Source organism: Artibeus jamaicensis, unplaced genomic scaffold (assembly GCF_021234435.1).
Source record: "Artibeus jamaicensis isolate MK-2021 breed Jamaican fruit bat unplaced genomic scaffold, CSHL_Jam_final contig_468, whole genome shotgun sequence".
Lineage (NCBI taxonomy): Eukaryota > Metazoa > Chordata > Mammalia > Chiroptera > Phyllostomidae > Artibeus > Artibeus jamaicensis.
The window spans coordinates 560,209-585,378 of NW_026521846.1; the positions used below are offsets into that span (position 1 = coordinate 560,209).

General features: G+C 43.7%; 1 protein-coding gene across 4 annotated transcripts in view; it reads left to right on the plus strand.

Moving 5' to 3' along the window:
* WDFY4 (WDFY family member 4) overlaps positions 1-25,170 on the plus strand; it is a 362,573-nt gene that overhangs the window by 233,560 nt on the left and 103,843 nt on the right. For all 4 annotated transcript variants that reach the window (XM_053667357.1, XM_053667359.1, XM_037167947.2 and 1 more), the window contains exons 44-47: positions 10,104-10,252; positions 17,573-17,693; positions 19,892-19,977; positions 21,812-21,874. In XM_053667357.1, coding sequence (XP_053523332.1) covers positions 10,104-10,252; positions 17,573-17,693; positions 19,892-19,977; positions 21,812-21,874 — 419 coding nt within the window. The remainder of the gene's footprint in view (positions 1-10,103; positions 10,253-17,572; positions 17,694-19,891; positions 19,978-21,811; positions 21,875-25,170) is intronic.

Consider the following 25,170-nt stretch of genomic DNA (forward strand, 5'->3'; position numbering starts at 1 on the left):
CAAAGTTTAAATAAAACAGTGGTTCTCAACAGGAGGCAATTTTACCCCTAGAAGATATTTGCCAACATCTAGAAACATTTTTAGTTGTTGTAACTTGGGGTCATGAGTGCTTCTGGCATCTTTTGGTCAGAGGCCAGGGATCTGCCAGGCATCCTACAAAGCTCAGGAGAGCCCCACCCTTTACCAAAAAATAATTATTCAGCCCAAAATGTCTATAGTGCCAAGGTGAGATACCCTGACATGAAGAATACATATTAAACAGATCTCAAGTCCTAACTGATGGGGTAAAGAAATGTTGGGTTACTTGTTCCATATTGGATCTTTTCATCATTTGATAAGAAAACATCAACAGCAGTGCTTTGGTTTTGTTTGGCATGTTAATTTTCTATTGCTGCCTAAACAAATTATCATAAATATAGTGACTTAAAACAACATACATTAATAATCTTAAAAAGTCTGGATACAACTGTCTCAGCTGCTTCTCTGCTTAGAGAGTCTCACAGGGCTGAAGCCAATGCGTTGGCTGGGATGCATTTCTTTCTAGAGGCTCTGGGAATGAATTTGCTTCCTAGCTCATTCAGGTGTTGGCAGAATTCAGGTCCATGTTTCTGTAGGACTAATGTCCCAGTTTCTTTGCCTGCTGCCAAATAAGGCTAATGTTTAGGTTCTAAAGGCCACCCATAACCCTTGCCTTGTGGACCCCTCCCTCCATGTTCAGAGCAGGCTGCAGCAGGTGGAGTCCTTCTTACCCTTCCAATCTCTGTGACACCCTTGTGCCCCACGTCCCCCCACCTCACCCCGCCATTGCATCTCTCTTACCTACACTTCTGCCTTCCTCTTCTGATGCAAAGGGGTCATGATATTACATTGGATCCTCCAGATAATCCAGAATAATCTCCCTATGTTAAGGCCCATTGATTCATAACCTTAATTTCATCTGCCAAGTCCCTTTAAACACTGCCTAGGTGAGAGTTTCATGGGATAATCAGGAAGGAGGCTGTTGCAGGACATCTTTGGAATACTGCCTGCCACCTTTGCTATCATTCAGGGTCCATATCCCAGATCCTCATCTCTGTTCTTTCTCTTTGCTCTTCCAAGGAGAGCTTCTGCAGATGGCCCAGTTCCAATGAGCTTCCCAAAGCCTGACTGCTGGTTCCAGCCTTGACTGGGCTGGGCTGTGGGCAAAGTCTGGAGTTTATAATCACAGCTAAGAACTAGTCTCAGCCCCAGCTGTTTGGCATATGGTACTTGTGTTGGTCTCAGAGGGTCTTGTTTTTGCTGATTGTCTCACCCAGTGACATTTCCCTCCGGGACCTTGTTGGGGAGCAAGAGACTGAAGCCGGAAGGTGACTTACTTTCTCAGCTCCTGAGAAGCAGGACAGAACCAGGAAGAGGCTGTTCTCCCATCCTCCTCTGTATTGTACTTAAACTTCAGTCTTATTCAGTCTCCATGTTGCACAGCAGGAAGCTGTCAGCAGTGCCACACGTGGCTTGTTGTGGTATCAGGAATGCCAGGCTGTGCAGACAGGAGTGAGCAGAAGCCATCAGGGGCAGAGAACCAGAGCTTCCATCTAGTACTGGTATCCCCCTTGCCTGCCAGAAGGGGCCAGCCTGGGTTGGGAGCTCAAATGAGTGTCAGCCCGCTAAACAGGAGATTGAGCAGCTGCCAGGGCAAGATGATTTTTGCTATTGTCTGGACCTGTGTTTTTTTCATGAGTTGTTTTCATTCTTTTTGTCGGGTTGTATGTGTTACTTCTGTTTCCTGGTAAATTGTGGGAGAGATTATTTCCTGATTCAGCTTGAGTTTCTCCACTGTCAGAGGAACTGAACCAACAGACACACCTGCTCCCTGAAGAAGCAAGTATGGAAACAGAAAGGCCAAGGCCATGGGGGACAGGCTCCTGGGGTAGGGTGCGCAGATGCCATAGGCGAATGCTATACAGACCCCACCTGCCTAATCACACCTCCACCATTAATATGTCTAGTGACTGGGTAGGTAGCAGAATCACTTCTGAGTCTCATTTCATTTATTTTTAAAATGGGACTATACTCTTTGACTCATCATTTTGTGTCAAACATCAAAGAGGTGCTGTGTATTCCTGTCCAAAACTCTGTGCCCAGCACTGGGTGAGAAATCAGTGGATTGTGTCTGCTGTTGGTCACTGTGGCTGTTGTTCTTTTTTCAGTAGTCTCATAGGATATGTTCTCTCATTCCAAGAAGGAAGGAGGAGTGGGATACCCTGGTGTCTAGGCCATGGCTCTGAGGAAGTAGGAAAAGTCCTGTCAGTGCAAACAATGAGGCACTCTAGTTCAAACCTGTTCCCAGCCAGCCTCTGGGTTCTCCTGTGAGGCAAGGAACTTCAGGAGTCAGGGAAATGCTGTGGCGAGAGCTTGGGCAGAATGGGGGACTCAGAAGTATAAATGGACCTGTTGTCCTTCTGAGATGGTGGATGATGAAACAGGGGGTCAGAGTAGAGCCCATGAGAGGCCTGACCTGCTGGGATGGGGCCCCGCTAGGAGTTCTGTGCTCCTTACAAAATGCAAAGTTTTATGGAAAAGAGGAAAGTTGCTGAGTTTGGGGTGTGGATCGATATGTAGTTAAATGGAGGAGGCCCCTGAATTTAAAGCATGAGGTAGGGAGAAGTGAAGGGAGGTAGGCCCCAGAGCTCAAGAACATCCTTGGGTCAGAAGAAAGGAGTCATATCTAGAGTAGAGAACTCTTTGTGGATCAACCCCAGCTGACTGGTGGGCTAATGAGGCCTCTGTAATCAGGCCCTATACATCTCACCACTCAGATCATCACAGCCTGATGCCCACCTGCTTACCAACCGCCTGCAGCTGAGGCCTCCTGCCTGAGTGAACCTGTCCTGGTGTCCCCACCCACAATGCACTCAAAGCCCTGGACTTCCCCAGCACCCTGCACCTTCCAAAGCACCCTACTCACTCTGCTGCCAGCATCTCTCTCATTGTATGGCTCTGTAATTATTTCTGTGTCTGACTGTAATTTCTTTAAAGGCAGGGACAGGCTTGGCTTCATCCTTGTCTCTCTCTTTCATGACATACAGCATTTGTGCTCTGGGAAGATCTGGAAAGCATAGCTAGGTCAGGAAGCCATGTGCAGGGAGCCAGCAGGTATGCCGAAGGGCAGGGTGGGGGCTTGAAGATTGGGCGACCTGCTTACAGCTTCAACTTGGGTCTGCCCTTGAGTGCCTGGGGACTCTGGTGAAGGTGCAGCAGGCACTGGGTGGACCTGTCTCACAGGGGAGCCTCTCTGGGAGCAGGTGGGACATAGTTTGGCAAAGGCTAGTCACCATGGCAACTCTACCTCCACTGTTACCAGGGAGGCAGTTGCCAGCAGTTAGTGCCAGGGGGAAACTTGGTCCTGGGAAGGTGTTCAGACTGAAAGAATCATTCTGCTCTGTTTGTTTCTGTCATTGGCAAAAATGTCAGTGCCCAGACACCAGGAGCCTCTGCTCCGTGTGCTCTTCTGAAGGCATGTCCTCTGATCTCACCATGGTCCTGCAATGGAGGCTTTCCATTTCCATTTCAAAGATGGCAAAAAACAGCCCGGGTGGGCTACTAACTGGAGTTGCTGGGATTTCGTCTCAGGCCTGTCTTATTCTAAGTTCACATGATTTTTCACTCTATCTGCTATCTCCCAACCTACTGTACTGGGCAAGTTATGTAAACTCTCCACCACCATGTCCTTCAACAACCTTCCCATGTTGGGCTTGGGAATGTTGGCTCCAGGCCCTATAGTGCTTCCTGTATAACCTTTCCAATTAGCAGGTAGCCAGGTAGGTGGTCCTCCAGGTCCCTCAGCACCCATGGCATCTCTGCCCAGGACATAGCATGCCAAGCACATGTCAACCTGCTTGCCTGCACATGCCTTAGCACCGGTTTGCTATGGCTGTCATCCCTGTCCACTATACTTTTTGTCAGGACAGATCTGGAAGTTGAAGAAGGAAGAATTATTGCAGTGACCTTTGAACCATAAATGCGTTCAAACAAAGGTGCAGAAAGTTTGTATGCAGCAGGGGTGTATGTGTGTGGATGTGTAGGGAGGTGTTTTCTTCATTTCCTGGGCTGATACTTTCTGTTTGTGTTAAGAAATTTTGTAGCAAGTATTGGATACAAATTGGAAATTCCCCTAATTCAGATATCTTCATAAAGCCTGAGGGCCTTTTGCTTTCTCTAAAGAAAAGCACACCAACAAGATGGTGTGGGTGGTGGGTGTGTCCCATGCTCAGAACACCTAGGAGTATTTACCTTCCAGTGGCTATCACTAAGGTGGGCAGGCAGCCCTGGCTCCTTGGTCTCCTGTCATCTCAGAAATATAAGCTTCATGGCTTTTGCCATGCACAGTGCAGGGGACTCCAGAGTGTAACAACTTTCAGGCTTCTGGGTGGCCCACCCACAGAAGGCCTCTGGGGCAGCAGGTGGCCTGGGGCTGCAGGATGGTAGCAGTTTAACTCACTTCTCTGTGTGAACAAGAGAGCTTTGATTGCCTCCAGCGATGTTCCTGGGACAATAATTATTCTGTGTCACCTTGGTGTCATTGATTAATGATTCCCCAAACCACAAACACATTTCTCTCCCAACAGCTCCACTTGACATGGAGAGTGGTTTATTTAATGTGTGTTCACAGTAAGCCTGAGTCAGCCACTGTGGTGTTGGGGACAGTCCCTTGTGCCTTCCATGCAGAGGCTCTGAGAAGTGAGGCTCAGACCTAGTCCAGTCAGAAGTCAAGTAAGTGTTGTTTTGCTACCAGTGTTCTCACTAATGACATTAAAACTAAACAGTAGTTATTTTTTATGCAAACTCAGTGTAAAATATTAGTTAGACCTTGGAATGAAATCAGCTCAAAGGGAAAGAGTTTTGCTCTGGACAGCAAAGTGCAGCGCCAAGCTCTTTCCAGGCATTTTTTTGTGTGTAGAACATGAAGAAGTGTGTTAACCTTTCCAGGTTTTAACTTGCCCTCTGTGTGAATTGTCATGACTGACTTTCTAAAACATAGAGTTGCACATGTTATCCCTACTTAACACCTTTTGAGACTCTCTTTGGCATATTTTGTGCACAAGACCACTTCTGAGCTGGCCCTGCCCTTCTCTGGACTAGCCTCCCTCACCTTTATGCACACACATACATGCACACACACGCACACACTCCAGATTTTATGCTCTAATTATACAGAACTACTTGTAATCTCCAAACATGTCCTTCTGGCTCTAGACAATGCCCTGGATTGCTCCTCCCTTTGTTTATCTTCTTAACTCCTTACCCCTTGGGGTCACCTCTGTGAGAACCACTTATCTGGTGTCACTTCTGCCCCTTCTCTCACCCTTGTCTGGCTATGCTCCCTGCTCTGTCTCCCCAGAGTGCCTGCAGTGTCCCTGCCATGCTGTGCCCGGGACAGTCTATACTCTTTCATCTCTCCTGTTAGACCATGAGCACAATGAAGGCTTTATGTCCCTTCGTGCTTAACAGTGTGTAGGGTACACACCAAACATTCAATAATTATCTGTTAAAGGTATGCATGAACAAATGAATGAGTGATGAGAAATATGCTTTTATAGCCTCACAGGTGTTCATAGGTCAGTTTCTCAAAGTATAGTCTTCAGATAACCTACATCCAAGTCATCTGGGCTGTTTATTAAAATGCAGATTTCAGGGCTTGCTCTGCACCTCCTAAATAGGAACCTCTGGGCATGTGGCCTGAGAATATGAATTTCAACAAGCATCCAGGTGATTCTTATACCTATCAACTCTTTGAATAAGTGCCTGAGATCCACAAGTCCAGGTTTTGCAATATTCAGAAGGGCCCCAGCGAGAAACATGTTTCTATTCCAATTAGTCACCATCAAGCATATACTTAGTAAATGCAGTTTCAGCCAGACACTGCTCTTTGAACAATCTTCAGAATTGTGAAACATTCGCTGTGTGCGGGTGTAGTGTCCATCCTCTCCCACCTAGTCCCCATGAGGCAGGGCTGGAGGCATGCCTGATCACAGGCTTGCTTGTGGCAGTGGCACATGCAGGCAGGCAGGGGGCTTCCCTGCTCTGTATCTGCCTAAAGAGGTGAGCTGATGCAAAGAGATCCTCACAGTCTTCTCAGATGCCAAATTGGTGTATAAAACACAGTATGTCATTATCATTTTAATATACTTTTATTGATTACTAGTGTGACAGAATGCTTCATATAAAAATGTTCAAGGTGGCAAGAATAGATGCCACGCTGCATAGGTAGCCAATGTAAATGTAATTCATATAATTTCTTTCCTTTTTGATACCCAACTTTTCCTCAACAATCTGTGCAATTTTGAAAAATGAGCATGCTCATTCCATATGCCAGTATAGGAGACTGTATCAATAGCAAAGTGTAGGCAAGCAGGAGACGTACAGAAAAGCATGCATGCTACCTGTGAGCACTCTAAAGCATTCTCTGGTAGATTTTGCACAAATATAAGTGGATGGACATATTAGCTCTATTCTGCGTACTTCATATGACAGCTCTGCACCTCTGTTTTCCCACTGGTGATATCAGTGTTACACTCGATTGCAGGTGAATAGCATGGGAAAAAATTTGAGCACCTGTTGCCGATCTTCTCCTTTTGCAGATGTGCACCCTGAGACCTGACTGCTGCAGGACTTACTGTCATGGGCTTCCATGGAATGCTCCTCTAAGTTTAGCTCAAGCATTTTGGATTTCCAGACAAACTGTTCCTCATACATAGGTCCAGGTTTCAGCACATCTTAGTTATTTACCTAATCAGGAGTGATAACATCTCATCTAGCTGATCATAAAGAAATTCTACTTATGAAGCAGAAGTTCCACTCTTTCTACAATGATCAATAGACTCAGGGCATAAGAGATTTCTTAAGCATGAGTAAACTGGGGTTGGGGCCCTCCCAGGGCTGATTTAAATGGAAGAGGGGGTAATAGTTCACTTGGGTTCATTTACTAGTTTTTAAAATGCCATTCTTTTCCAGCAGAATCAATGCTTAAGCTATTAACCCTGCTCTCATTAGACATTTTTCTTGTAGTTTGGTTTGTTCTCATTGTTACTTAGTTCTTCCCAAAGGAAAGCACCAGAACACCATGAGAATGCACTCCAGCCCCTGCTGTTGAGGCCACAGAGTTTGGGTGAAGGTGGGACCCTCTGTGGAGTGAGGGGTTTTGGAGGTACATAGCACAGAAGTGGTGCTGCCATTCCACATCTCACAAGGTGGACTTGAAAAAAAGTTTGAACAGCCTGGCATAGTCCTCCTAACAGTGCTGATGGGAGTGTGAACTGGTGCCACCTGTGAGGGGGGCAATCTAGCAGTAGTTACCAGAGTTTAAAATACTCACACCCCAGACTGGAAATTCTATTTCTAGGAATTTAACCTACAGATTTACTTGTGTATTCAAAGGGGCATATGTCCAGGATGGTCACCGCAGCATCATTTGTCATGTCAAAACATTTGAAAACAACACTAATTAAGAGGAGATTGCTCCAATAACTTGTAGTACAACTGTGCAAGTGCTCAGTCTGAATCTATTAATAAGAGTGGGACAATTCTATGAAAAGTGACTTGGAAGGGTTTCCAAGATGGACTGTTAAAGGAAAAAAAAACTAGTTGCAAAATAGTAAGTATAGGAATATGCTGTTCGTATAAACAAAAAGACTATGTATAAAGCAAGCTTATGCATTATTTATAGAATATCTTCAGAAGGACATATTATAGGAAAAGCAAAGTCTCCCCTCTACCCTCTTATTAGAGTGTCCAGCTAGGCCTGAGAATTGAGTTGACAGACTCCAGATTAACAGGAGAAAAGCAAACAGATTTTATTTTCACATGTACTTGGTAGCCTTCACAGGAAAATGAAGACCTTAAAAGTGGTTAGGTTTAAGTGTTTATATACTAGGCTGAACAAAGAGTAGTAATTGTGAAAAAGCAACTAAAATATATAGGGAGGCTAAAGGAAGATAAGGGTTAGTTTACTAAAGTTTGTTTGTATAGATTTCTCTCAGCTTTGCCTCCTTATCTCTGGTGATAAGAATGTTCTTTTCTTCCTGACATAGGGTGGCCATCTTTTATATGAGAGTTTTATTGCCTGCTTTCAGGAAGAAAAGGAAAAACCCAAGTACCCTATTTTTCAAGTGTCTTTAACTCAAAGTAATTCCCATGCTGAGGTGGCATGTTTGGGGGTACATTTCTGGCACTCCTTGATACAAGCTTATGGTTATGGTGGCTGCCTTTGGGCAAGGCTAGGGGACTTCATGCAATGCCTCAGTCTCAATGATTCCTCAGTTTAATGATTCCTTTATCCTCAGTGTTTCCTTTTTTTCATTTTTATTTTCCACAGCTTGTCTAGTAGTAGTTCCTGTCAATTTTACCTCCTCTTGTTTAGATTCCATTATGTCTCCCTGTCCTCCCACTTCCTTCTGCCACCCCATCCAAAGTCATCACCCCTCAACAGAACCACGAGGTGGCCACATGACTGATCACTCTCCTGCCACTCTTGGCCCTTTCCAACCTACTATCCAGCCAGCAGCCAGTGTCATCTTTGAGAAATGACCCTTCCTTGCTTTCTATTGTAAATAGACTAAAACCTAATAGCCCTACCAAGGCATCTAAGGTCCTATTGTTCTGAGCACTCCTACTTTCTGAATTTGTGTCAGTCATACTGATCTCTTCTCTCTCCTCCATGCCTCTCAACCTTCCTTTTCCCTGAAAACTTTTCTCTCAGCTTTTCAATGATGCTCCATTTCTACCCTTCAATTCTCAGGGTTTTTCTAAAATAATGCCCCCAAGTTTCTCTCTGCCTTGTCACCACCCTGTTTTTCTTTTTTCTCTCAGCATATATTACAATTCATAATAGTTTATCGGTTGACATGTTTGTCTACTATTCTTCTACTTCTACTGGGCATTAAGTGCCATGGGAATAATATTCTTGCTTATCTTGTTCCTCGCTCTATGCTCAGAGCCTGGCTCAGGGCCTGGCATGTAGTCAATGCTGAATTCATAACTGTTGAATTGAGAAATGTCTGACCAAATGAATGAAGTTGTAAATGAGTCCATGTTGAAAGTGGCTCTGAGGGTGGTTTTAGGGCCTACTCCAGTAGATGCAGAAGAGACCAGGAGCCAGCTGCCTGCAGCAGCCTGCGTTACAGGAACTAAGTAAGACCCTTGTCTCATCCTCAGTTAGAAAAAAACAGTTCAGTAATGACTTATCCTGGACTATAGTGGTGAGTACTTATCTTGGAACGAGTCTTTGGTGGCCCTGATTCTCACTTTGAGTAATCCCATTTGAAATGGAAGTTATAGACAACTTACTCAGGGCCTGCTCTCCAGATTTCACTGCTGTGCCCTCATCCTTGCTCCCAATGACGAACAGGAAACTTAGCTTCAATCTTTGGTGAGAGTCTTACCTCTGGAACCTCTTTTTAATGTTTTATTTCTAATTAGAGTAGTAAAACCTCACTTGCCCAATTGTAAAAATTATATTGGTTGGTATGTGTAAGATATTTACAATTATCATATGGTAGGTAGTCAGAAAATGTCAGTTCCTTTCTTGTGTAACAGGAATTAACCCGTTATTATCCTGAAAAATGTTGTCCTTTGAATTAATTATTCCTGGTTCATTTGGGCTATCATCTAGAATTTACATATTCCCACACTTATTTCTTCAGAAATTTATTCCATGTATGGACCCACTAAGTCCTTACTTCATGTCTGGGTCACACCAAGACATTGTCCCAGGTCAGGCTCCCTGGAAAGCCAACTCTGAGCCAGGAAGCTTATTGGGAGTGAGGGTTACAGGACTGAGCCCAGGACTTGGCAGAGGGAGAAGTGATGCTTTGATGAAGTCTCCAATGAGGGTGGGGGTGGCCATGGATAGTAAGTACATCAAGTAACTATACAGGGTGTTGGTATAAAAGAGCCACTTACACTGTGATGAGCAGTACAGCTCTGCAACAATGGCTGCTATTCTTACAGGTGCTACTTTTACCTCCAAGTGCACAGTGGGTGACCAGTCACTGTCCTCTTGCCCTTCATAAAAACGACAGACATGCTTCACTTGCCCATGGCCTGACTGTGGTGCTTTTTCTCTCCAGGTGACACAGAAGTACTCCCTGGTGATTGTACAAGGCCACCTAATCTCTGAAGGGCTACTGCTCTTTGGCCTCCAGCACTTCTACATCTGCGAGAACTTCACACTCTCTCCTGTGGGTGATGTCTATTGCACTCGCCACTGCTTATCCAAGTGAGTCTCCACTTCCTCCAGAGATTCTCCTCTGAGCCCCAATTTTCCTTCTCAGATACTCTCACTACTACCCCTCCCACTTTGCTCTTACTATGGACTTAGGTTTGGGCCTGAAATGAACCATGAGATAAAACCAAAGAAACTTAAAGCACAGGCTTTCTTGACTCTGGTTCCCCAAATCTAAAATTTGGAATGGATAACAGGGTGACAGCTCCTCATGCTTCTCCTGATGTGGAGTTCACCACAGGACAAAGGGGTCATTCCTTAGGTTATTTGGGTAATAGACTCCAGTCCCATGAGTTTACTCATTCAACAACTTGTTGATTACTCATTCTTATGTGAGACATCAGGCACTGCCCTTTCATGCCCAGCAAGTGCAAATAGCAGCATGAGAGGTTCCTTTGGAAAGAGTTTGGAGCACACTAGCATCATAAGGCAAAATACGTGATATGGGAGGATCCATTGGAGTTCACCCTTGGAGAGATGGCAAAAGGAAATGGGCTAAGACCTGAATCTTAGAGGATTTGTGTAGAAATTTGAAGAGTTAATTTATACCAACTAATACCAGAGGTCTCTGGCAGGAAATTCCAAGGTTACTTTTTATGATCAAATGTATTTGGTCTATTTGGGTTCAATCAGGCTCTTACTGATTAATTCTCTCGTGCTTATAGACTATGACCATTTAAAGTCAAGTTGACTATATTTGCACTTTTGCTAGAAGTTCAGCTGTTAAGTTGTATGTTTTCAGTTGATCATTGCTTTTGAAAGGATTTGGAAGAGGATTTCTTCATCCAGAGATAAGCCTGGACTTTTCTAAGGCTCAAATGATGACCTGTTAGTCCAGCATTTCTCAAATTAAGTTACACTGAATCACCTGGAAGCCTTGTTAAAACAGATTTTTGGGGGCTCACTTTTTCCCCAGTTTCTAATTTGGCAGACCTGGGGTAAAGACTGAGATTTTTAACAAGTTCTTTTATGCTGCTGATGCCACTGGGCTGGAGGTCACACTTCAAGAACTATTTTAGACTATTGACAGAGGAGTCAGAGTTTTACCTGCCAATAACTAAGAATTTTTAAAAATTAATTTAATTGGGACTTCTGGCCAAGATGGAGGCTTAGGTGGAAACATTGTGCCTCCTCACACAACCAAGTTTAAAGACAACAAAGTTTTAGTAACAAAAACGCAACCAAAACACAGAAAATTGAACTTTACAGAAGTCCGACAACGACGAATCATTCAGCCAAACTGGAAAGATGGGCAGAGTCAGCAGCTGGTGGAGTGGGGTCATGCTGGAAAAAGTGACCGACCATCCCAGGCACACAGACAGTGGTTGGTAGATCCCAGGTGTGGGGTGGCAATGGGCAGACCCAGTGGGGGTACAAGGTGGCTGGCTCACTGAGGTCACACATCCACATGCAGATAAACCAGGCAAAGGAACAAGCTGTGAGACAGACCGTGCAGGCTAGGGCCCCAGTGATGGGAATTAAAGCCCAAAAGCAGCAATTGGAAAGACTTTTGGAGTCGAGGTGCCAGGAGAAGCTCCTAGACTCACAGAGAGTTTGTTGGAGAGACCCACAGGGTCCTGGAGGGTGCACAAGCCCGCACACCTGGGAACCAGCACCAGAAGGGCCCAATTTGCTTGTGGGAAGCAGCAGAGAGGACTGAAATCTCAGAGAGAGCATAATAAACGCCATTGCCCCTCTCTGACCACACCCCCACATACAGCTTCACAACCCACCCCTAGTGTTTCCCCACCCTGGTGAACATATAAGGCTCTGCCTCTCATACTTAACAGGCATGACCTGACCAAAACATTATGGCTCAAGAAGAACAGCTCAAAGTCCCAGAGCCAATACTTCTAAGTGACAGAGATAGCCAACCTATCAGATGTACAGTTCAAAACACTGGTGATCAGGATGCTCACAGACCTGGATGACTTTAGTCACAAATTAGAGGAACAAATGAAGGCTAAACTAAGTGAAATGAAGGGAAATGCACAGGAAAACAATAGTGATGGAAAGGAAACTGGGACTCAAATCAAAGGAGTGAGCCAGAAGGAAGAAAAAATGACCAAACAGAAAAGGATGAAGAAACAAGAATTCAAACAAATGAGGAGAGGCTTAGGAACCTCCAGGACATCTTTAAACATTCCAACATCTGAATTATGGGGGTACCAGAAAGGGAAGAGGAAGAGCAACAAGTGGGAAACTTATTTGAACAAATAATAAAGGAAAACCTCCCCAATCTGGCAAAAGCAATAGACTTCCAGGAAATCCAGGAAGCTCAGAGAGTCCCAAAGAAGTTGGACCCAAGAAGAAACACACCAAGGCACATCAGAATTACAATAGCCAAGGTTAAAATGAAGGAGAGAATCCTAGAAGCAGCAAGAGGTAAGGGGAAAGTCACCTACAAAGAAGTTCCCATCAGACTATCAGCTGATTTCTCAAAAGAGACCTTACAGGCAAGAAGGGGCTGGAAAGAAGTATTCCAAGTCATGAAATCTAAAGACCTACATTCAAGATTGCTCTATCCAGCGAAGCTCTCATTTAGAATGGAAGGACAGATAAAGTGATTCGCAGCTGAGGTCAAATTCAAGGAGTTCATCATCACCAAGCCCTTATTACATGAAATGTTAAAGGAACTTATCTAAGAAAAAGAAGATAAAAATATGAATAGTGAAAGGATAGCAAACTCACAGTTATTAAGAACCACACCTAAAATAAAAGCAAACTAAGAGAACAGCTAGATAAGGAGCAGAACCATAGAAATGGAGATCATATGGAGGGTTAGCAACAGGGGAGTGGAAGGAGGAGAAGGGAGGAAAAGGTACAGAGAATAAGTAGCATAGATGGTAGGTAGAAAATAGACAGGGGGAGGGCAAGAATAGTATGGGAAATATAGAATCTAAAGAACTTGTGGACATAAACTAAAGGGGGGCAATGGTGGGAGAGGGGGAGTACAGGGTGGAGGGGAATGAAGGCAGGGAAAATGGGACAACTTTAATGGCATAACTAATAAAATATGTTTAAAACAAAAACAAAAAACTGGGAAGGCAGTGCAGCCCTCTGCAGGCTAGAGCGGGTTCTGAGGTGATAAGAAAGAGGGCATAAGAAAGAATTCACAAAGTCCTATGAAGCCTGCTTTGCTAAGAGTGCTTTCATTCATATGATAAGTGTCCAAGCAGGAAATGAGTATGTCTCTCAAAGTTTTTGCAACCCCCTTACATGACAGACACTGACTCAGATTAAGCCCTCAGATCTCTTTGAAATGTTAACTATTGTTTGATTTTTGCCACCTGACACTGATTGATGAGCTTTAAAAAATTTATTTAATCATTGTTCAAGTACAGTTTTCTGTCATTTACTCCCATTCCAGCCCAACCCCCAGTAACTCAGAATTTTTTTCTCAGTTGCCATATTATTTTCTATGTCACAAAACAGGAGTTTAAAGAGTGTGGAAAAGTTGTTGGGAAGCACTGGGGCTGGTGAGCTGGGACGGGAGTAAAAGACAGAAAACTGGACTTGAACAACAATTAAATTTAAAAATTTTTTTAAAGAAATAAAAAAAGAGTGTGGAAAAGTAGATGTCAGCCCACCCTCCTTTGATTTAGTTTTGCTTTAAAATGCTTGGCATTTTTCTTTCTGCTGATTTTCATCTTTTATTCATACCAAATGTTTACCGATTGCTGTGAGTCTTCTGTGAATTTCCAAGGCAGGAGAGCATAATTAATACTTGGCACACACATCTCATCTTATTGTTCATGTTTTATTGATACTGACGAGTATGGACAATGCGTCTGCAGACTTGCCTTTCTGAGAGCTAATGAAAGCTTTCTACTGTACCTATATTCATGGTGGGCACATGTGATAAAAACTGGCACAATCCATTGCTTCCCTCTTCACCTCTGAATTAAATCCCATTAGTGTTACACAAGATCTTATTGATTAGAAAAATTTTGTTTATGAGCTGCATCTAATAATGATCAAATTGACTCAACCTGTGCTTTTAATCGAAGCCCAGTTTTCAGATTGTATGTACTCACTTGACTTGGAATGAAAAGGGAGATTCCCATGTCTGGAAATGTACTTTTCCAGAATGCATGTAGGAGTATAGGGAAAACGAATTATACCTTGGAATGTCATTTGGGGATTTCATAGGTAATTTCATTCACCATACCTCAAAGAAGTATTTGTTAACCCAGACAGTGCTTTCTCTCTGAGGTCTTGTCTACTGCCCTAAGAAACTGCCAGCACTCATGTGGAGGCAGTTTTCAGAGACAGACAGGCTATAGATCATGTCAGATCAATGGGGATCAAGTCTTGTTTTGACCATGGAGACTAAGGAAGATACATAAACAAGCCAGTTAAAAATAAAGCTAAGTCAACCCTGAAATGTTTCTCCAAAAGACTGCCATCAAATTGAGTGCAGTTGAGCATTAGACCTTGAAAGAGGCTCTCTGATGTACCATAAAAATATCAAAATAAACTCAAGAACACTGCACATCCTCCAGCAGAGATTGGAGTTTGCACTTTGGAACTTTTCTTAGAAACTAAGAACATTTCTATCAGGTTTTATTTTGTTTTCATAGTATCTCTTTTTAGCTGAATAAGATGACTCTACTAGGTCACTAGGACTGCTGTAACAAAATAGCAAAAGCTGTGTGACTTTAAAAAACAGATATTTATTGTCTCACAGTCCTGGAGGCAAGAAGTCAAACAGCAGTATGGGCAGAGCCACTCCACTTCTATAGCTGTAGAGGAGGATCTTTTCTTGCCTCTTTTAGCCTCTGGTGTTTCCTGGACATCCTTGGTGTTCATTTCCTTGTAGATACATCACTCCAGTCATTGGCCATCTTCTCTCTGTGCGTCTTCACATGATCTTTCCTCAGTGCATGTCTATCTCTGTGTCCAAGCTTCCCGTAAGGAGACTAGTGATATTGGATGAGAGCCTATCTTAATAACTTCATTTTGATTTTATTACCTCTGGTATTTACCTATTTTAATTTATTTTTTTAGAAAAATTTTTATTGTTATTCAAGTATAGTTTTCTGTCTTTCTCTTCCACCCCTCCCCACCACTCCAGCTCTTTCTGCCTCGGTCCTCCATTTCCACCCCCCTTGTTGTTGTCCATATATCCTTTCTAATTGTTCCTGCAACCCCTTCACCCTTTGCCCCCATTATTCCCTCCCCTACCCCTCTCATCATTGTCAGCCTGTTCTCAATTTCAATGTCTTAAGCTATACTTGGCGTGCTTGTTTGTTTTGTTGAATAAAGTCTCATAGTGAGGTATTTGTGGGGTAGGACTTCAAAATATCTCTTTGGGAGGAAATAATTTAAATCATAATATTGTCATTCAAGTTCACAATTTAATTTGGTAGAAACCCAAACCATCCAAATAGCTCTTTGAAACAGGGTGCTTTTAATCAGATATTTCCTCCCTATCAGTCAACATTTTAAGACATCATTTCTCCATTTAGTTTAACTCATCAAATACTCATTGAAAATCTGTCTTGTACCAGGCACTGTGATAGATTCCGTAGATACAAAAAGGTGAGTCAGATGTGGACTGATTCTGGTAAAGAGTTTGTGATCTAGTGAATGATTCTAGGTATGAATTTTAGGTATAAATTCTCACAATAATTGAATATTAGGTGTTAATAATAATTGGATAATGAAAGTGTCATTGTCATCCTCACCAATGCCTTGACCTGTGATGCTGTTTGACCTAAGCCAAGGATAGGAGCTAGAATTACCTCTATGGCCTCACTGGGAGTCAGACAAGTTTATGCAAAACTGATCTTAGCCCCAGAGGGCGGCATTAATAATGAACTAAGGGCCTCAGACAGCAGTAGGTTTGAATTAAAGCCTTTAGGCAGAAGCATCCAGAATAAGAGCCACACTTGTATTTGATCAGTCCTGTAGCAACATGGCTCAAAGCAGGAGGCCTGAGAAGATTGTACCAAGAAGGGGCAGGAGGAGATGCAGAGGCCTGTAATCCATCCCCTTGAGGTCTGGCTATGCAGGGGGCTAAACAATGGCTCAGGCTGTGCCCCTTGTGAGCAGCCTTCCCTTCTACCCAGCAGTGGCCATTAAGCACAGTAATAAGTCTAAGCTGTTAGTATAACAGGTGCTGGACCACCACCCCTGACCACTGGCTGTAGAAGTCCTACTGGTCTGGCCTGAGGGCCTGCTCTCTTTCTCAGTTTCCCTTGGAAGCATGGTCTGTAGGCTAGCCATTGAGGGCTGTAGTTGGAGCTGGGATGGGGAAGAGGTGAAACACAATCTTCTCACCTATTATGCCACCATGTACTGGTGTGTGGGACTCCTTCAGCTCTTGATTCTTTGGGGCTGCAATTGGTACTCATGCTTCTTGGGGGCTGAGGGGCTTTTGAGGCCCTTCATTTTTCAGGCTCATTCTATCAGAGCGTCTGTGGTCATGTACACAATCTAAAATTACCACATAACTCAGATATTCAGAAATGTAACTGTCCATAACTGAAATCACTTTATTTCTCAAGTCCCCTTTGTATTGGTGGTAAAAGCTTCATGTGGTTACCTAAAGGTATTTCAGTTACTTCCAGTGCAGAAATTGTTCTTTTTAGGTTAAGTACTCATCAAACTTATGATTCTCCCTACTCTTCTTCCTTTCTTGCCAAGGGAAGTTATTTAATTCTGGGAGCTGCCCTGGTCTGGCCTCTACTGCCATGTGTCTGATCTCTGGCTCTGGGCATGTGCTCTGGAGGCCATTGCTGAGGCTGTGGTCATTGTTTCCCAGCCCACTGGCATCTCAGACCTGCTGCACACCCTTGTGGGGGCTCAGTGTTCTCTACGACTTTCTCCCATGCTATACTAGATGTCACCATACCACGCCCCATGCCACCCGAGGTCATGCCTAACTTGAACTTTTTTATCGGGTCTTGTCATATTTCTGCCCTATTTCCAGAGCCTGAATTTTCTCCAAATATGACTAGGGTATCTCCTTCAGTCTTCTCCTACCCCCTCAATCCACTTGGACCACTGAACTGAGAGAGATTTTGTACATGCGTGCTCTTTTGCTCTTCATTCAGTGCCACTGTCAGTCCTGGAATCTGTCCCCTTGCTGCTCACTCACCTGGTGAGGCTGATGCCCCATCCTACACCCCAGGGCAGGGCTAATGAGGACAGGTGCTTAGGGTTTATCAGGTCAGTGGGTACTGACACCCTGGTCGGCAGTGACTGTAGCATCCCAAGTATGTCCTAGAAAATCAGGTATGGCTGTGGGACAGAAGGGGGACAAGCCCACTAGATACCCTCTCACTGCATGTCTTATTTTCTTTTCAGCATCAGTGATCCATTCATTTTCAATCTGTGCAGCAAAGACAGGTCCTCCAACCATTACTCATGCCAGCGCCACAGCTATGGTGACCTCAGGGAGCTCCGGCAAGCACGCTTTCTCCTGCAGGTATGCGTCCAGAGGGGGAAGGGGAAGGTCATCTTGTCATTAGACTGGTGGTCCAGGTGCCATCAATGCCCCATCTGAATGTGAGGTACACATGCCCACGACCCCTTCCTGCCTATGTATAGCCCAGTGACCTATGGGACATACCTGTACATTCCCCTGGCTTATGTTGGGTCTGGTTCCCTGGCTCAGGGTTCTCATTTCTTCACTCTCACTCCAGCCCCTGACACTTGACTATCAGGAGCTTGTTGCTCCATGTCATCTAGAATCCAGCCTGTTTGTTTTATTTTCCCCTTGACATGCCCAGATCTTCCTTAGATATTCAGGAAAACTGGACAGGGCAGCTCCATTGTCCCAGGGCAGAGCTGATGCCTGAGAGTTGAGTGCTGGTCTGCTCTGCCCTGTTCTGATCCTATGGACCTCTCGGCTGGCTGCCACCCTCCGTCCACCCTCCCCACAGTCTCACCTATCTCCAAGTTCTTGGTAATTTACTGGGCCAAGCAGTTTAGAGATGTACTGATTGTTCCTTCCAGCAAGGGTCCCAGAGCCACATTCAGGGAGTCTTTGAAGGGCTCATCCACATACTAAACAGCATATTTCTTTCAGAGGCAAAGCTCTGCCATCAGCTAGTCACAGCCCAATCTTCTGGTCCCACCTAGAGTATAAATGGCTCAGTTTAGAAGTATCAGCTCAGTGGCAAAGGGAGGAAGAACTGTGGGTCTCCCAGTGGCTTCAGACATATCTGACCATTACCAGCTCAACCTCTGCAATAGCAAAGCTGCACTCATGCCCAGGGGCCTCCCGGGCAGCAGGCAGGGGAAGATCAGGATCCACCCCATAGGAAAAGAAGGGCCAGACCCTCACTGCCTACCCTCTCTGTGGGTGTTTGTTCTGCAAAGTCCAACAAGGGGCAATGATATGCCCTAAGGAGAGAATAAGAATGCCTTTCATTCATAAATTTCTTTGGTTGTGTGATTTAGCCTGTGATCCTCTTGAGGTATCCTTATTATTCTCTGAAACTACAACTCAGGGAGGACTCTTTGTTGTGCTCATTTTAAAAAGCATCAGAAATGACAAAGGTCCAGCAAGCTGCTGGCATCTGACCAGCTCTCTCTCTCTCTTCCTGCCACTCCACTGCTTTTGCCCACAAAGTGCTGGTTCTCATTTTGCCTGATCTTCTTGCACTTCTTCACCAAGAGTTGAATGAGAAGCGGATGAGTTGCAAAGGTCCTGCCCTGAAGGTTCAGGGCAATATGGCCAGCATGGACCTAGTCCTGACCACAACCCCACCACCTAGACACAATGGGGCACCTCTCTGGACTCCTGTTTCCCTCTAGTAATCAGGGGACTGCATCTTGTCTTTTCTACCACTACATATATAGGACCTAGCACATTTTAGGGGCATATACTAAGAATAAAAAGTATTTTTTAATGATTATATATTTACCTCACAGATAGTACATAGTAGCAAATAGGTATCAGTAAGTGAGCTTCTTTTCCCCAGCAAACAGGTGACTGTTTCCAGATGGTTGGCTAGCTTGAGAGTGGCGGAAGCCAGATTTGGGAGTGGTGTGTGCACAACCGGGGGGGCAGGGGGCTGTGTGCACAAAGCCATCACAGGTCCAGCCCTGGATTATCCCAGGAGGAGGTCTGAGCATAGGCACTCAAGGTTGCTGGGCAAGCCACAGCTTCTATAGATTCTATATTCATCATCTATTTGCACATTATTTATATTTCTGTTTATAGAAAAAAATCTGAGGCTCTTGTGTGCACCTGTAGAGGACAGTGGTTTGCCTAATCATTACAAATATTTTTCCTCTGCCCAGGAGCCCAGTGAACTGAACTTTGAGAACTCCATTCCAGCTAGGCAGAAGGAGGACCAGACTGTTGTTGGATGCAGCAGTCCATCTTTGAGTCTGACCTTGACCCACCCCATGTGGTGGATGTTCACTGGTCAGGAGATAAGTCTCAATCTTCTGTAAATCAGGCACTTAAAGGAAATCAGTCTCTCAGTTTCTAAGTTCCATTCTTCTGGGGGCACTTGCATGAGAGTCTTCATTTCATATCCTCTGGTTCCATTTTAGATTGAAATTCTTTCACACTTGACACAGATACCCAATGATCTATTGCCAATAGCTCTGTTGACTGAGGTATTGCCTTTGAGGAAACTTCAGGATAAGTACATGGGTTTCTCTTTGTAGGACATTGCCCTGGAGATCTTTATCCAAAATGGATATTCCAAGTTTTTTGTCTTCCACAACAGTGATCGGAGTAAAGTCTTCAAAAGGTAAGCATCTGAAAACCCTCAGAGGAAGCTGACCCAGAGCTGAGAGCAGAGGAACAGAGTCTGCTCAGCTCACTCTGAGGAGAACTGTTCAAACCCACAGTGAAGAGGATGTAGGCTAGACACAAGGAAGAGATTACTGACCCACAGAGCTGATGAATTGTGGAACAAAGTATACAGGAAACTAGAGAATCACCTTTTCTATGTCCTGGGAAACAGGCTCCTTTTCATGGACTGAAGTACCATGTTTTGCTGTGTACAATGCACAATTTTTGCCCAAATTTTTCAGGGAAAAGTAAGGATGTACATTATACACGGGTAGTACTAATTCTGCATTTATATAAATGTTGTTTTTCTTTTATTTATGCTTATGGTTTGAAAGTATAACTCTAGAAAACAATAATGATATCTGTATGCAAAATAATCCTTGGAATATAATAACTGGTTTTGTTTCTAAATATAAATAAATAAAAATTGAATTAAAAATTAAAATAAAAGATTTTTTCCTAGAAGTACAGGCCAAAAACATGGGTGCATGTTACACATGGCAAAATATAGTAATTTAGGACGGTAATTCCTAAAGAGAGGAAAAAAATGTGCAGACACAACAGATTTAAGAAACTGGCTGTTTAATGGGCTTTCCAGAATTTTCTGGCTTTATATTGTAACTTTCCAAGTAATTTTTCTTGGCTTAAACTTTTTTTTACTCCAGTTGCCAATTTTAGGTTGTTCTAATTTTATATCTCATTGGAAAGAATTCCAAACCCTGATTTTCCACTTCTGCATAAACATCCTTTTTCTTAAAGACAGAAGTCTGCTGTTTTAGTTTAGCTTTTTTTCTCCAAATAGATTAATCAATCTAAGAAATGTAAGCCAAAACATTTCATACTGATATGTATTTATTTTTATTATTCTTAAATTTATAAATAATTAGAGATTTATAGAGAGAATCTAGAAGGGACAGAAGAAAAGGTAGTTTCTTAGCTATAAGCAGACCACACAGAAGTTGGGGCAGGGATGTTTGGCTCCACTTTGGGCAGGAAGTTGTGAAGTAAGATTTGACATCCTGACCTGAATGTCCCAGGACATTTTGTGCTCAGAGGTTCTAGCCTTGCCTTCCTGTTGGCCTTGGCTAGTCACTGGCACCAGGGCCAATTGCAATGTGCACGAAAAAAAGTCCTGCAGAGAGTCTGTGTGCACCAGTCTGGGCACATCTCCATTAGCTACGAGCTTCCCTTTGAGGTTCTTTCAAGAACTACTGTTATATTGCCTCTAAAGTTTTTTTCAAGCTCCATTTTAGACTACACTAAAGGAATAGACACACAATGTTGAATATCATGTTCATTTTTCCTTGTGATATCTGGGTGTTAAAGTTTTTTACAGTTAATCTAGAAGTCATGCATCTATAGCCCATTTAATGAACCTTGCCCACCTGTACCCCACCCTACTCAGGGAGATTTAAATTAAGATTGCATTTGCCCCCCGATCATAGCAGTATTTTGTGAAATTGGCAATGGAAATGTAAAGTGCCTGGCCCAGAGGAGGTATCTGAAACATATTTTTTTTTATTGTAACTGTTGTTTTATTGTTATGATTGGTATTATCAAGGCTTGAATGTGTAATGCTTTTTGAATATGTGTGCAAGGTTTGAAGGTGTTGTGTGTGCTTCAGATCTGTACCCAGGCCTGGTTCTCAGTGCTCACAGCCTGGACGTAGGGTGGGGCCGGGGGGGTCAAGAACCAAAGCTCTAGCCTAGCTCTGAAAATGTCTCCCTGGTGGTAGAAGGGTCTCATCTCTGCTGATAAAATAATCCTTTTTAATTTGTTTGCTTGTTTAGCTTCTGCTCTTTTCAACCCAGCTTGAAGGGGAAAAGCATTATGGAGGAACCCATCAATCTAAGGTAATGGTGTGGGGAGAGGTCCAGCCATGCTCTGGGGGCATGGTGTTAGCCTTGCTTTGATTTCATTTGCCTGATCCTACTGTAAAGTTGTCAGGCAAAAAAACACGCCAACCCACCTTCTCATTAGTTTTCTCTCCCTCACCCCAGACTTTCTCATCCTGCTCCTGAAGTTCCTTCTGCCAATTACACCTCTGAACCAGACAGGATGTCCCATATGCTTTGTGGCTTTTTCAGACCACAATAGCAGGGAGCAGACCTCTGCCTGTGGTGGGTGGGAGCAGGTTACCAAAGAAGTGCCATCCCAGGGCAGCCTTGGCGTCAGGCCCTCAGGCAGGGCTGTGAGCAGTTCCAGGACTGCCCTTCCTATATGAGGCTCTCAGAAAGCTCAGAAGCGAAATTCATGTATGATGGTGTGTGAATCATATTTAATTTATGAATTTATGGTATGGAGTATATTTCCCAGGCAATGAAATGCTTACAGCCCCTTCCCAAGGCACCCCTTACAAGTACCCAGTTTTCCAGAAGGAAAGTTGGGAATCAGTTGGGTCATTTAGGAATGAGAACAAAGGAAGATAGATGTTCGTTGCTAGTTTTCTCCAGGAGTGTGTGGGGATAGGGGAGGGAGGGATTTCCCCAGTAGTGGTATTCAAAATAATTATACTGACTATGGAATGGGGGCCACCAAATCATGCAAAATTATTTATTGATAGTTTGTTACATGTGATGTTCACTACTTGACTGAGCAATAAGCAAAATATTGAAATTCTTCTCTGCCCTCATATTCTCTTGAGGAAGATAGAAAACAATTTAAATAAATGAAATACAAAGCATATTAGATAATAAGTATAAAATATACAGTAGATAGAAATAGGTACTGAAATCTTAGACAGGATAGTAAGGGGACACCTCAGCAAATAGTGTCAGTAAGGGGACACTATTTAATTTAAGACCTGAACAAAATGGGGAGACCAGTTATGCAAATAACTAGGGAAAGAGCATTTCAGGCCAAGGGAAGAGCAAAGCAGGGACAGCATGGTGGCATGGCTGGGACCAGAGTGGTTGATAGCTGGGAGTCAGTGGGAAGAGAGGTGAGAGAGATAATAGGGCTAGCTCATGGAAGCCTTGGGGTTCACAGTAACGGTGTTGGCATATTGGAGGAATGGTGTGGCCAACTTATACTTTAAAAGACTCACCTGTCTGCTGTTGTAGAATAGATCACAGGGGGATAAAGGCAGAGCTGGGAGGCCAGTTAGGAGGCTTTGCAGTGATCCAGGTGAGAGATGATGACTTAGAACCAGAGGGTGACCACAAAGATGAGGCAAAGTGCTCATATTATTGAAATGATTTGAAGGTACCTCTAATGGCCTTTGTTGACAAATCAAGTGTGGACCATGTGCCTGTGAGAGAAAGGACTTAAGGATAAGCCCAAAGATTTAAGTTTGAGTTGCAAAATGAAATGGGGAAGAACACAGGAAGAATTATTTTTGGGTGTGGTAACCAGAGGAATCCTGTTTTGGACCATGTTAACTTTGAGATGCCTGCCAGGCATTGAGGTAGATGTGTCATGTTGGTCAAAGGATAAATGAATTTTGAGTTCATGGAGAGGTCCAGGTGAGAGGTAAGTTTGGAATAGTATTTAAAGCATGAGACTGGGTAAGATTACCAAGAGAATGAGTACACATGGACAAGAGGTTTGTCTCTGAGGTACATCAGCCTTTAGTAGTTAAAGACCTGGGGAGGAATAAGCAGAGAGAGGAAGGAGTGGTCAACTGTGCTACTCATCAAGTGTTGTTCATAGGCCAAGTAAGATAGGAACTGAGAAATGACCATTGATTGCAACATGGGGGTCACTAATGACCTTCGAAATATCCATCTGAGTGGCCACCAAAAGAAGCTCCCTGTGGTTTCAGGCAATACCTTTTTACTTGGCAGATTATAAAGAAGTCTAGGACATGCCCGGCAATGGTCTAGGAGACCTGGGTAGCAGGAACCCACCAGAGGTGGAGTAGCTGTTTACCAAGTGTACTGGATGAACAGTTGGTAAAGTTCAATAATAGTAGAAACCTAATTGTATATATAAATTGAATATTAGCCCTGGTGATCTCATATTGTTTATGTTTCATATAAATCTTAATTTCCATACTTGGATTACTCTGCAATATTTCAATGCAAGTGGTGAAAGGACATTTCAAACTAACTGAAGCAGAAAAGAAGATTCATCACCTCACATACCTAAAGGCCAAAATAGGTCTGGCTCCAGGCATGTTTATTTTCTGGTGTCAGGAAGTCCTCAGGACACTGTTGCTCTCTATCTCGCAGTGAGAATGTCCTCTGGACTAGCTCTCTTTTCAGCAGGTTCTCTTAGCAGAAGGGCATCACTGCCCCCCAAAAGCATCAGGCTGGTAATCAATTACATAGGAATTCTGCCACACAAGGAATGCTCTGTCCCAGTAATATCAGCAAAAGTCCCCAAAGGTAATTTTCATCTGCCCAAGTTAGGTTAGTGCTCATTCCAGAACCAATCAAGTTCTTTCATAGGCCAGGTCAGGGTGCCCACCCAGCTTGGGGAGTCAGTCCCACACAATAGTAGAGGCCACACTGAGGATATGGAGGTTTCCCAGGAAGATCCAGGTGCTGTTGCCATAAGATGGGTGAACGCTGAAGTGTCAGCAAAAGCAGATGGCCATCCACTGCTCCAACCAGAAAGCTCCTCCCCCAGGGACTGCAGCAGTCATGGGTTAGACGTCCATTTTCTCATTCCCTGAAACTCCTCTTTTTTTGCATCAACTTTGAAACAGGTCACTTCACTGAACCCCATTTGTCTCTACAGATCACCCTCTTATAAAGTATTAAGTGTGTAATATCTCTCAGTGATCATGTAGCTGTCCCTACAGCTGTGAGCAGTACCCTATCCATTTCTATTTTGTCCTCAGGGTCTTAGAGGTGCTCTGCCCCAACAATGTGTACCTTTATCCACACAGGTAAGGTTCTAAATTTCTGCCCCAGATAGAGAGAGAGTAGATATACATGAGGAACAGAGGAGCTAAACTATGGCTATGGCCACTATATTGGTTGTCTATACAAAAATTACTGCCAAGTGGGACAGATCATTCTTGCCCTGGGGATGAGTCAAATGTGCAGAAATTACTTCTCACTCATCCATAGGGATAATCCTAGACACCAACCTGTGTACCACTTTGCACCTGTGGGACAGTTGGGCAGTCTGTGGATTTTATTTCCACTGTGTTAATTTTTTTTCATTGTGGCCATTTGAGCCTATTGGAGCAGGATGTTCC